Source organism: Tauraco erythrolophus, chromosome 2, assembly GCF_009769465.1.
Source record: "Tauraco erythrolophus isolate bTauEry1 chromosome 2, bTauEry1.pri, whole genome shotgun sequence".
In the NCBI taxonomy this organism is placed as follows: domain Eukaryota; kingdom Metazoa; phylum Chordata; class Aves; order Musophagiformes; family Musophagidae; genus Tauraco; species Tauraco erythrolophus.
Genome location: NC_141466.1, coordinates 130,264,488 through 130,278,100, shown reverse-complemented (window position 1 = coordinate 130,278,100; position 13,613 = coordinate 130,264,488). Strand labels below are relative to the sequence as shown.

General features: G+C 40.9%; 1 protein-coding gene across 1 annotated transcript in view; it reads right to left on the bottom strand.

Moving 5' to 3' along the window:
• FANCL (FA complementation group L) overlaps positions 1 to 12,169 on the bottom strand; it is a 30,378-nt gene extending 18,209 nt beyond the window's left edge. Inside the window, exons 1-5 of the mRNA XM_086631136.1 lie at positions 12,077 to 12,169; positions 9,039 to 9,097; positions 7,965 to 8,025; positions 6,851 to 6,907; positions 5,096 to 5,193 (exon numbers count right to left, since the gene is read on the bottom strand). Coding sequence (XP_086487262.1) covers positions 5,096 to 5,193; positions 6,851 to 6,907; positions 7,965 to 8,025; positions 9,039 to 9,097; positions 12,077 to 12,169 — 368 coding nt within the window. The remainder of the gene's footprint in view (positions 1 to 5,095; positions 5,194 to 6,850; positions 6,908 to 7,964; positions 8,026 to 9,038; positions 9,098 to 12,076) is intronic.
• Positions 12,170 to 13,613: the final 1,444 nt, after the last annotated feature.

The following is a 13,613-nucleotide window of genomic DNA, read 5'->3' as shown; positions in this document are numbered from 1 at the left end:
ACTGCATTAAAATATTTAGCAGCGTCCAAGACAAAGCACAAGTGGTGCCTGCATCAATGCACTGGCAGGTTAGAGAGCACGAGAACAGGAAAATTAAAGGGGTGCTCTCAAAGTGGTCAGGATTTAAAATTATCTGTTCTGACAGTCTTCCTGTTTGGACCATTTCATTCTTGAGGTGCCAGTCAGAAAAGTATGGATTATTTTAGTTTAAAATCAAGTATTTTTGCATTTCCTCACTCTATACTGAGTGGGAGGGAACAAGATTAAAAAATTATTTTTATTTCTTGAGTAGTAATGGACATACATAACTTAAAACTGAAATCCTTAAGAGTTCAGTACTTCTACAATTAGTTTAACAACCTGACAGCCTCTAAAATAAATGTACACACGTGTGCCTATTTATATATTTAAAATATAAATATATGCATACCATTATATCAAAAACATAGCAACAACATGATTACATTCAATCATATTTGTGAAGAACTTTGACATTCAGCTTTATGGACAACGTAAATTAGACTTTTTTAAAAAAAGGAAAGCATTTGGAAAAGGTGCTAAGAGCACCAATAATCCACCAGTTTCATTATGTCAAGAGATTCATCATAAATTGATTTTCAAGTTCTGCCCGTTATTCAATTTTTAACATAGTTTTAGAATTCCTATTTAAAGTAGCTTTTAAAACTATTTTAAAATGTGATTTTCACTGAGCTTGGAGATGACAGAACAAAACTACAAAAACGTAGATCATCACCGCTCTGAAGCACCATGACAATAAAACTCAATCTGGAAACGCTCACAACTTTTATTAAATTTTGACTCCAACAACTGACCGCTAGTAGAACACAACTGTTCAACCTAAGCAACACAACACTTTTTAACTATTTCTTGTTACAAACCAGGTACTAGGGTTTGGTTTTGTCTAGTAAAACTTTCTCTTCCTTTTCAAACTTTCTCACAAATGGGAACACCAAGGAGTAAAAAACTCCTCAGATAAGGGGCACAGAGGGCTGAAGAATGCCCAAAACAAAAATTCATAGCTAGCCTTCCTTCTTTCTCAACAAGATGTAAAAATAATAAACTACCTCTGGGGAATGAAGCAGCATTCAATTTTCCATTCAGGATAGAAAAAAGAAACTCGGTAGCTTTGTGGCTACCTGTTTGATAACATCACTCCATCTGTCTTTGGGCAAGAAGAGACAAAAGGGTCAGTTCTGTAGGACTGGAGAAAGTAGGACAATGCTGTAAAGTCATATGAACTTCTCCATATGATTGTATAATCAAATAAGGAATTGTTTACATAAGATATTTCAGTTATATAAACCTTTATTCCTCTGTAGGCTCCATCATTTCATACATAAAAAACCCAACGGAATGACCATAAAGATGGAAAGCCTCAGCTAAATCTCGGAAGTACTGTAATTCAGCGTAACACTCAAATGACTGAGAGCACACGACAAGGCAGGATTCCCTCGGAAATGGAGAAGGCAAGAGGAGAAGATACTTTCTGTGAAAAAACCTGGCAAGTATCAGGCAGAAATGCACTGAGACCTCAGAGATCATGACACACACGACAGATTCCAGAGATACTAGCAACCTTCATGAATCCACATGAGAGTGATAAGATGGATAAACATCCTACAGATGTTTTAGTTGATAATTTACGTTCCCAAGACACTGTCGTTGAATCAGCTAGTGAGATTATGAGACAGTATTAGAAGAGCCTTTCCTGTAGCTTTCCCACCACCACCTGTGTACTCTCTCCCACCTCAGCTGATGAGACGTGTGCTGGTATTTTACCACGTTCTTAAAACGAAGGAAGTATCCTCCTTCGGACACCTCAGCTGTTAGGACAGCACTCAGTGTCGGAAATTTGGAATAATTTTACTGTGACTTTTGTGTATAAGTATTTGAATATGAAAGCATGTTCACCCTCCCCCACACCTTAATTAGGTCAAAGAATCAAGTTTTCTGTATCCCAAAGTGATTATATCTACTGACAGCAGCCTGCCCATTTGCAATCCTCATTACTGTTTGTACTTTCAGTGGTTTAGGAGGAAAGAGGTGTAAGATCATTGCAGATAACGTCTTCAATTTGTTTCTGAGAAACTTCACGTATTCCTTAGATAAAAGCCATTGGAAGACACCAAGTTTGTGCCGTACCTGAGAGCTGCTTGACTCAGTTCAGAGGTAAAGGAACCAGAGCCTACTGCTTTGATTCTCTTTCAAACAAAATATCCTTCAGTTTTTCACTTGGATTTGGATGTAGTCAGCTTCCAGCACGACCCAAAACTCAGCAGGAAAAAATAAATCTAAGGTCTGCAACAAGCCAGTTCTTTTCTAAGAAAAATCCTGATAAATAAAGCTACAGGCTTCTCGAGGCGTGAGAAGCGATTGCTCCTTACTGCCAGGACTAACTGCAGGCTTAGTTTTGTGCTGAAAGACCGCACCAGGATGTTTTTAACTAACATGCAAATACCCACCACCTGCAACTCAAAACCAGTCTAGCTTAAGAAGTCTCCTTAGTAGCTCATTCCATTGTTAAAAGCACACTAAAATTAAAGATGTAACTTCCTAATGTACTCCAAATCACCTCTCTAGGTTATGTTCCTTCCAGCTCATAGCAAACCACATCTGATCCCCTACATACAGCCAAGCCCTTTCATTAATGATTGACTCCCTCAAACAAACAAAAAAAAGCCAATCAAATGGAGACCTTACCAGTAACATAAGTCAATCAAAAGGTGTATGTTTACTGAATTACATGATTACACTGGACAAAAGCACGGCTAAGTTGTGCACCTACATGAAGACCACCTCTGCCGAGAAGCCAGGTCAAATTCTACCCCAGAAGCTCTCTGATAACACACTGATGTGCTTTTCAGTGACAAACCACTGGATGTTTTGTACGTACAGCCAGTCAGAAGAAATATCAGTTTTAAGATAAGCTACTAAATTGTTTATCCAAAGTGTATTTTTACTATATTTAGTTAGATACTATATTTATACATCAATACAGTACATTTATATATTGATATCTTTAAAGTATATTTATTGTATGTCAGTGTCTGTTCTGCTGGCACAGGCTTTTTGAAGGTTTGTGGGTTTTTTTCATTTTGGGAGAGCAGGCATGATTCAAAATTTATTTCCCATGTGTTTAGTAAATTTTCACTAATATTCTCAGACCCAAGTCTGAGAAATTTGAATAGAGTATGTCATCAGCTGGCACAACTACATACTTAATAGAAATCACTGAAAAAAAAAAAACAACTTTGTCTGATTTAACAAGTGTGTTTTAAAATCTTTAAATAAAAGTGGACCTTCAAAGCAAATTCCTGTTTAATGTTAACCACATGTTACTTATTTATATACAAATCAAGTGAGAAAACCCAAAACTCTTCTTAAATCCAAGGCTTCTTTATTTCATTTAGCAAAATAAACACTTGTTAAAGTTAACTTACCATCCAAGACTAAGGTAGAAGTAGATTTCTCTTGATGAAACTCACAAATGTAGACTTTTGTTTAAACTTTCATTTTACTGAAACTAAAAAGTAGCTTCTCATTCAAAACTCTTCAGTATCCTAAAAAATCTTTCGTCTAAATCCCTTGAAAGAAGGCACTGTGAGATTAATTGTGTATTATTAGTTAAAGACAGCCTTCAAATATATTTCCTTAAGGCCTCCCTACACAAACAACTACCGTCGACCCCACAGAGGTCTCCTGGAGGTTCTGGAAGAAAGGCCAGAAATGAGCCCATTCCAGGCCCTTTGCTGAAAGAGTAAAAGACTCAGAACTTGCCAGTGGTGGCACATGTGATGGCAGTTAAAAACTTGCAAGTAAAAGCCTGCAAAACAGGAAGCTTTGCAGATTTCTGAAAAATTTCCACATGGACCTTGCATACTTGATCACAACTGTGTGTTCCTTCAGGTTTCTACAGGAGACATGAGAAGAACAACCTTGTTTTCCTCTGTAGAGGCTGAAATTAAATTTCTTTTCCAAGCTCACCTGATAGTATATGGGACTGTGAATAACACAGAACCTGTTTGCACCCATTCAAGACCTTAATGAGAAAGCACCCAGAGACAGCTATGCCTACATCTCACTCCTGAACAAAGTCAAATATCCTTTTCTAATGTGATTCTTTCCCATGGTATTAAACCAACCATTTTAGTTGCAGTGAAAAGATTCACTTCTAGTTCTCCCTCCCCCAGAAGACAACCTGAACTGTTGCTTTGTGTTCCGCAGATACTCAATTTATAGTACAGCATATACATGAAACCACGTTCTTGGGTGCACTGAGCCTCCATCCTCAGGTGACGCAGTTTATACTCTCCTTGTGCCGTAACCAACATTTTTCCCACTTGGAAACGTCCCCTGCTCCCCTAAGCAGGGTCTGCTTGCACAGGTTTTGGAGATGAAGGAATGCTTTTCAAGAGCCCTTATCTCTGCCTGAACCCATCTGGATAGCAGAAAATATATCTATAAGTTTCTCTCTGTTGCAAAGAGCTGGCTGTTTTGAAGTTCTGGATTTACAGCTTTCCAAATTCTCTGCTCTACTCACTTTTTGGTTTTGTAGTTTACCTTTATGTGGATTAAATATGTTATTCCTTTGTCTAAGGAGATTCTTGTGCTATGGAAAGGAAGATAGAACTGTTCTTTAAAAATAATTATTCTAGTTTTAATAAATGTATGAACTATTTTTATGAAAGTATAAAAGTACATGATGACCAACCATAGCATACGGGAATAGTCAAAAAAAGCTGTACAAAACAGGGAAAAGAAGGACGAAAAAGGTGAACTGTAAAAGTTGTATTAAACATGTTTACTATGCCAACAGTTTATGGGTCAAAAAAGAATTGATTTCTTAGTACTAGCAGCTCACCTTTCAGCTCAGTTATTTGAGACTGAAAATACACTTTCAGTTGATACAGGTTTGGGGTTTTTTTTGCAGTAACAAAGCAGCAGAGTTTTTAAAGCAAAACCAGTTTCTCAACAGGATAAATTAACAGAACAAGTACATTTGATATGTTCATCTCTCAAATACAAAAGAAGAACAGATATTCTAAAGATAATGTCTGGTAAGAAATAAACATACTTATTCCAACCCAGTATTTCTAGATCTCTGACAAGACAGGAGTAGTATTCTGGTGGCCGTGGTATATGAAGGTCTTGTGTATTCTTTAAAGCAATTTCCTGTTTAAAAGAACATTAAAAACATCATTAAAAGAGATTTCAATATTTTTGCATCCATTTAGTCAGGTGATTTTTGCAATTCATTCAAAATATTAAGCTTATGTGAAATTAACTGTATACTGCATTTGTTTTGTTACAGCCTCCAGCTGAAGCAGACAAAGAAGCTGTCTGGTAAATTCCTTCAGATACTGGTAATGAAAACATCTGCAATTTTAAAAAAAAATCCACAGATGTTGACAACATAGTCTTTAGATGCGAATATCAAATGTGTCTCTTTTTCAGACAATAAATTTGAAGTCAAGCATCTTGACTGAAAGAACATTTCAAAAGAAGGTTCTGTTAAGCCCACAGCTGTCTCCTGGGCTCCACAGCCACAAAAGACAACACATGTATGAAATCCTCCATATTATTTTTAAGTAGCTATATACAACTTTACTTAGCAATAAAAAAAATTAAAAAAAACGCACAATGTCTCAGTTTTAACATCATAAGATCCCAGAGAGTAAGTTCTGGTACAGACACTCATCAAGTATGTTGTAATGCCTCACAAGGAAATTTTTATCAAAAAGGTAATACCATGAATACACAGAGAAAACCAAAATCAAATCATGTTCCACATTCGTGTTCTTTAAAAGCATACTTAAACTAAAGCTATGCTTATAGGACAAATAAATAATATCTATAATAAAATTGTTAATCATTTAAAATAAAAGACATTTACACAAAATAAATAATAAATAGAATAATAAAATCAGTGTAACAATCATTTCTGTCCAGTTCTCCTGCAGTGTCTTCTGTTGTTTTTACTACCTGCACTGAAGATCGCTATTTTACTATTTTGAATGAATTACACTTTCATTGCTTTCTCATTTTCTGAATGCTTGTGTATCCAGGGAAATAGACTGGAATACCTGTTGTGAAATATTCCAAAATAGCCACATGTAGGCATTCTTATTACTTCCTATTCCAAGTAATCCAGTTTGGCAGGGATTTAATCAGTACTGAGGAAAGGCATTCCTGTTGTAGAGTAGTAGTGTAATACCGGGAGGATATTTTTGTTTTGTTTTGAAGAATATTTACTGTGGTTTACTCCTAAATTAAGTAGGTTGTACACAAGTATTCTTTGCCAAGAACACTCAGAGAACAATGTTTTACTAACAGAAAAGAAATTGTCAGTTTCACGTTGTTAACTAACAGCTTTGCTATTCTTCAATCCCAGACTAGAAAAACTTTGAAAAAAAAAGAACAAACAACAGTCTCTGAACTATAAAAAAAGCTTTCTGCATGTATTGGTCAAATTGTCACACAGGTGAAAGCACCTTCAGCAATCCACTGACTGTACAATCCTTTATGTGATTATAAGCCTTCTTTATCATCCAGACAACAACAGGAATTCCAAGATCATTGTAAAGAGGGTGGCTCTACGTGGAGATCCCTTGCAGCATTTGACACTCCCATTTCCAAAGAGTACAGTCACTTACAATCCTGAAGGATATTTATACAAATGTTGCACGAACAGCATACACACAAACTCGCTGCTTCTTAAAAAAATCCCAGCATAAATCCATCTTTCAAACATTAAACTGTAAAAAACGTGAAAGCGAAAACCAAGCCTATAAGAACATCCCATCTCCCACACACATGTTCTGTCACTTACCAAAATAGTTTTCAGCTCCACCATAAAACTGCCAAGATCTGGACAGCTGTGCAGCCTCTGGAGGGAACACAGTATCAGTTCATTTTCTTCAACTCAGAACTTTCAGCGGTAAACAATTTCAGTCTATTTTTCTAGTATTGTCAAACCAACTAACATAAAAAACCCAACCTTATACCATATGTTTAAATATTTCAATTATAGAACAAACTCTGTAATTTCCTCATATGTTTAAATATTTCAATTACAGAACAAATTTCCTCCCAAAGTAAGGAAACTTCAAGAAAATTCACCATCACCTTCGGCACACCATGTCACATTCCACACTTATATAGTTTATGAAGAGTTTACGTTTTAGGAAGACTTAGTCTTCACCAACGAGAACAGAAGCTACAGAATCACTCAAAAACACTTCTTAGTTTGTTACATTTTCTTTAAGAACTCTCCAGATCTCTCTGCTTTTAGATGCTGCCCACGATTAAGGATCCCTGTCTATCTTCAGCAGCAGTACTACTACTGTGTAGTAGTGGGACTGTGTGACTTCTCCCTGCTCACAACCCTTGTTTTACGAGGGGTGCACAGCCCAGGACATCCAGTGTCTCAACTAGCACAGGTGGCAAAGATGCCTTTTTAGAAATAAAATATTCCTCACGACTGCAGGGCTGTTGTCTCCTTGCTCCAGAGTTTCTTCTGGATAGGGAGGTTTCACTTCCATTCTTTGACTGTCTACAACACAGAATGAGGTAGTTCTACCGCTAATTAATGTGAATTTTCTTTGCGTTGTGAACATTATAAAACATAAATATAGAAAAAGGGAAAAAAAAAATCTGTTTCTAATTGAGAGATTAAAGAAAAACTCCAGTAAAATGTCAGCAGCCACTCACTAAAAATCATTCTATCTTCAGAAAAATAAAGCTTGAACAAAAATAAATGTTTACTGAATTCTATCTACCTCTCTTTAGGTTGATCTACAAATCCTCAAGCATTTCAAAATAAATCTTGGCTATATAATGAAAGGAGAGTTCTTTAACAGTTTCAGAATAGGTGTGTGAGTATAACCTTTTCAGAACTACTGTAAGTACACATAACAGAAATTTATACTTTACAAGTTGTATACCTGCTTTAAAATATGCTGATATCCACGCAGTATCTTCTTTAGGCACCAGCTACACTCTATCCTAGACAAACAATATTTTGTATAAATTTTAAATTCACAGCACATGATTTTTAGAAGAGATCAGAAAGTCTGCTGCACCACAAAAGTTTTCCTTCAAAAAAACAAAGGAAGTAAACAATACTTCAAAATGTCTTTGTGTTTTCGTATTCAAAGTTACTTAAAACTTTCAAATGTCACTACCCCAAAGCCTATTAAAAATTGAGCATTTACCTACAAAAGCCTCTGTTCTTTGCTGAAAACAACAACACACTTCTTGCAAGCTAACATGACTTCATACAACATACCAATATTTAAAAGTGGCGTCCTGAAAACGTCAGTCACCTATAATGTGACACAGAATGTAATAAAGCTGTTGAACACCACCTCTGCTCACAGATGAGCAGGTTGGCCCACGCAGGAGTAGGGAACACAACGCTAGAAGCCCACGCCGTGCACGTCTGTGTACACACAACACACGTCAGACCCACGTTACTACCATAAACACTCACAGATCACTATGAATCATAAGTACAATAAGAATATAATATATTAATATAATAATATAACAATAAGAATAGAGATTTTTAAGAAAAGTTGGACAACACAAATTAACACACATTAAGAGGAAAGAGAACATGATGGCTAGCGCAGCTTTTTTAACTACAAGTATATCATCGCTTAAATTTACAACTTTGCACTGAATTTTCTGTTTCCCAAATGGTGACACATAAATAATCTGGTTTAAATGAACGGGTTTTTTTTCAAGCGCATTTATTTATATATAAATAACCAATTAATTACAACAGGTTTCAAAGTTAATTAATACCAAAATATTTTGATATAGGCAATGTTTATTGTCAGCATTTATTAGCACTGATGCAGTACAATTTTGTTGCAAGGTTGAAAACAGTAAGAATTAATTACCAACACTGATATTGAAAAAAATACTAATTCACACGCATATACATCATGGCTTTCATCAAAATAAGCTTTTGTTACATACATTTACAAATTGCTTTCCTAAGACTATCTTACCTTGCGTTTTTCAGTTGAAAATCTGTTGGCAACAGTATCCTGATATGGAAGTCCCTACCCTTGAAAATAAACATTCAGTTAATAGGAAGGTCAGCAAAGAAAAATAGTTAGACACTTGTGGGAAGTTTTCCCCGTAAGACCAGCTACTAAGAAAGAAAGTTTGTCTTATCTGACTTTAAGGAATATTATTCGGAATTTGATTATCTAGAAAAAAAAGCAGCATGAGTGACAGGTAGAAAAAACGCTGATTTTAATTCTGAAGTTGACATACTCTTGACATCTAACAGTATTCAGCAAAAACTCTTCAGTGCATCACATTTGATAAAGCAAAATTCATGCCTTTTAGAAGAATAAACATTATCCAAATCTGGACAACACAAAGAAACATCATTTAATCCAAGCCACGCTGAAGTACACCAAAGTCTGGCTTCAACTCAAGTAGCAGCCAAACCAGACTCTTAGCATAAAAGTACTACACTAACAAGGAACTTGAGCACTGATCCACAACACATTTCAGCAAGTTTTTAGAAACAGTAAGCAAAAACAGTCCCAAGTACATGAATGTAATTTTTTTCCTGTTAGTGCCATCCATATGGGGCAGCTCCTAAATGTCCCCTACTTGTATTTTCAGTAACTGTCCCTATTTGTGATCCTCCTTCTGCTTTCTTATGGGATGATCAAAACGAAATTGAAATAAAGAAGGTTTGCAAGAAGGCTTAACTTCTCCCTGAAGCAAAGAGGGCAGTTAACTCATCTCAAAACTTTTATTCCAGACTCTATTCCAGCTCAGCATACCTTGAATTACATCCACGATTTCTGAGATTTCTTCGGCAGGAAGTTAAGAACAAAACCAGACTTCCTCCTGTGATAGATGACTGATACAGTGGATGTTTTATGCCAGTTTCACAAAGGCTTGTAATGCTGTTTCCCATAACATCCTCACAGACAAACTGAAAAAGGATGAACTAGACAAGCTGACAGCGAGGTGGACTGAAAACCTGCAGAACTCCTGGTCTCCAAGGGCTGCGATCAGCAGGACAAAGTCCAGCGGGAAGCTCCTGACTAACAGTGCACACCGGGGTCAGTCCTGGGGCCGACATTATTCGACCTTCATTAGCGACCTGGATGATGGGCCAGGATGCACCCTCACACAGCAATTGGGAGAGGATACAAAACTGGAAGGAGTGGTTGATAGGTTGTGCGATTGCGCTGCTGTTCAGAGGGACCTCAACGGGCTGAGGAAACGGGCTGACAGGAACCTCATGAACTTAAGAAAGTGCAAAGCCTTACACTGGGAGAGGATTCAGCTCACGCACCAGCACATGCTGGCGGTTGACCAGCTAGAGAGTGACCCTGCAGAAAAGGACCCGAGAGTCCCTCAGGGACATGAAGTTGACCCGAGGAAGCGACGCAGCCTTGCAGCAAAGAAGGCCAACAACTTCTTGCGCTGGATCAGGCAGAGTATTTCCAACAGGACAAGGAGTGTGGTCCTTCCCTTCTGGTCAGCATTGGTGAGGCACACTTGGAGAGGTGGGTCCCCAATATAATAAAGGCATGGACATACTGGAGTCAGTCCAGTGAAGAGCTATGAAAGTGATTAAGAGCTTGAAGCATCTTTTGTACAAGGAGAGACTGAGGAAGCTGGAACTGGTTAGCCTGGAGAAAAGAAGGCTCAGGGGGACCTTATCAGTGTGTACAAATACCTGACAGAGGACAACTAAAGACGGTGTAGCCAGACTGAGTGACACACACTGACAAGGATGAGAGGCAACTGGTACAAGTTGAAATACAGGAAGTTTCATCTAAATGCAATGAAAAAAGCCTCAAAGAATGAGGGTGGTCAACCATTGGAAGAGGCTGCCTGAGAGGTTGCACAGTCTCTGCTTCGAGATACTTCAGAACTCAACCAGACATGGCCCTGAGCAGCCTGCTCCAGCCAACCCTGCTAGAGGACCTCCAGAGGTCCCTGCCAACCTCAGTGTTTCTCACAAGCAAAACCAAGATAACCTGTTTCAAAGCTGAATACAGCCCGTTGGCACATCAGTTGCTTCCAATCTCCTCCAAAGCCAATGTTGACTGTATGCTTGTTATGTTATTAAGGACATAACCTCAGAGTTTGCTACATTATAGCCTTAGCTCTAATCAAAACAAATCACATTAGAGAACAGATGCTCACACTCACATCTTAACTTTCCCATTAACTCCAGGACGCATTTTAACACACACAGCTTTTCAAAAGTTGCAGCTGTTAGAGTCATGCAAATACAAATACTCGCTTGCATGTATCTTGTGAAAGTCGACTACAAGTCACCAAAAACCTTCCTAAATCTGTCTGTAAAGCAACAACGCAAAGCGTGACGCAGCCCACGTCTTTTGACTTGTGCTTATTTTTGCAGGAAGAGAATCCCACGCTATTTCTAAGCGACAGTACAGGTGTTAAGCGCTGTTCCTGCGGTCTGTGCGCACGCACGCACGCGTGTGGCATTTCAACGAGCCCCGTCTGTAGCACCGCTGCACAGCGCACAAGGTTGGCTTCGGAGCATCCACTCTCAGCCCGTCCTCAGGTGCTGCTCTCCTGCAATTTTCCACATTTTCAGAGAGATGACGCAGCGACTGAAGCCGAAACCTCACACGCACAGTTAGCGAAAGGAAAACACCCGCAGTCAGTCACTGGCTTCTGCCTTCACCCTCGGCCAAGAGCGCGGGCACACGGAACCCGCCCCAAAGAAACGTTTGTCGGCACGACAAACCCGGCCCACGAGCCACCGGCGAGACGGCGCCGCCAACGCAAAGCAATTCCGCGGGATGGCGACGCGGGCGCCTCTCCGCAGCACCGCACGGCCGGGCGCAGGAAGGCCCCGCGAACCGAGAGGCCCCGCGGCGTTTCCCGCTTCGCAAACCCGGCAGCTGCCAGCCCCGGCCCGGGCGGGAAGCGCTCCCCCCCTCACACAGCCCCGGCGCCGGGGCCGCCCGTCAGCGCAGGCGGGGCGGGGGGGACACACAGAGGAGAGGCTCTTGCGGAGTAACGGCCGCGGTACCTGCGCGGTGACGAAGCCCTCGTAGGCCGTGCCCTCCCGGTTCTGGGGCAGCAGCAGCGGGCACTGACGGAGCAAAGCCGCCGGGCCCACCATGCCGCGTTCGCCCCGCTCCTTCCCGCCCGCTTCGGCCATTCGAATCCGACGCGCCGCTGGCTGAGGCCCCGCCCCCGCCGGCGGACGGCGCACGCGCCTGAGGGGGAGGGAGGGGCGCGCGGCGCGGCCGTCAGGGCGGGCGCGCGCCGGCCGTTACCTGAGGGGCGGGCGCGCGCGCCGGCCGTTACGTGAGGGCGGGCTGTCCTGTGGAGACTCGCGCCGCGAGCACCAGCCTCTGCAGCTCTGAGGAGCGCGGCTCCCCGGGAGCGGAGCTGGGCCGAGCTGCGGAGCAGCCCCCGCGGCTTCCTCGGCCGCCTGAGCGGACGGGTGCCCCGGGCCGAGGAGAACCGCCGAGCGAGGCTCCGGATGCTCAGCCGGCCGCGCCGAGCAGATCGCAGCGCCGCCCAAAGCAACGGGGTGCTTCTGGCGCGGTTCGCGCGTGGCTGCTCTCGGGATGGTGCGGTGTTTCCTCCTGCAACGCGTTACGGTAATAAAGGCTCTTCTGCTCTCTCGCAGAGGTGTTGGGATAAAAGCCTTCCTCCCTACTGGGCTGCCAGTAGGACCTGTCAGTCACTGTGTTCGGGAAAGCCTGAAGAAAGAGACTTAAACCAAAACTTTGGTGTTTGTCATGTATATTTCAGGATGCCTTAAGACCTTGCATATTGAGCATCATGTACAACACAGTGAGAGGCAGTTTCTGCCTAAATAGTTATGTTTGAGAAAGGAAAAAAACGGGTTTACAAAGGGATAAGTGACCTCCCAAAGTCACCCAAGAGGTGTGTTGAGGAACTAGTGGCTCAATCCTGAGAATCCCCTGAGGCTGCTTCCCGTGGGAACAATTGCAAATACAATCTGATCTGCGTGCAGATATTACTGAAGTTTGTAGAAGGTCATGTATTTATAGGCCAGCTGATCGGGTCTCCACTGCTAGATACGGTGCGAATGACTAAAGTGGCTAAACCTTTTCAACTTTTCCAAGTTACTCCTCTCTTGTAATAGAGGAGGTTATTTCTCCCAACATGCGTTGAGTCACTCCTATCTTTAAACTAGTGCTTCTCACTGGGGAAGTGAGTACAGGGATCTAAGCTAAATGTAGAAAAGGCAGTATTAGTTAGCAGGAGCTCAGCTGTTCCAGTCAGGCAACTGGGAAGTGGCTGCAAGTATTTTCTGCAAGTTTTTATGGCAGCCAGTGTCTTTCGTTGCTGGCAGCAGCTCAGTACCTGCAATACAAGAGAATTGAAAGATAAGCAAAGAAACAATGAAAATGTTTACACCTGCAACTAGATCTTGTTCCCTTAGGGTGAGACCTGTACATGGGAATTGCATGGAAGTGGAGGAGTCAAAAGGGGTCAAACCCTTTGCAGTTTTGTATTGTTGTAGTGACTATTAGAAATACATAGATGATACATAGTGATGATACAACGAAGCCCTTTATCTCCCTCAC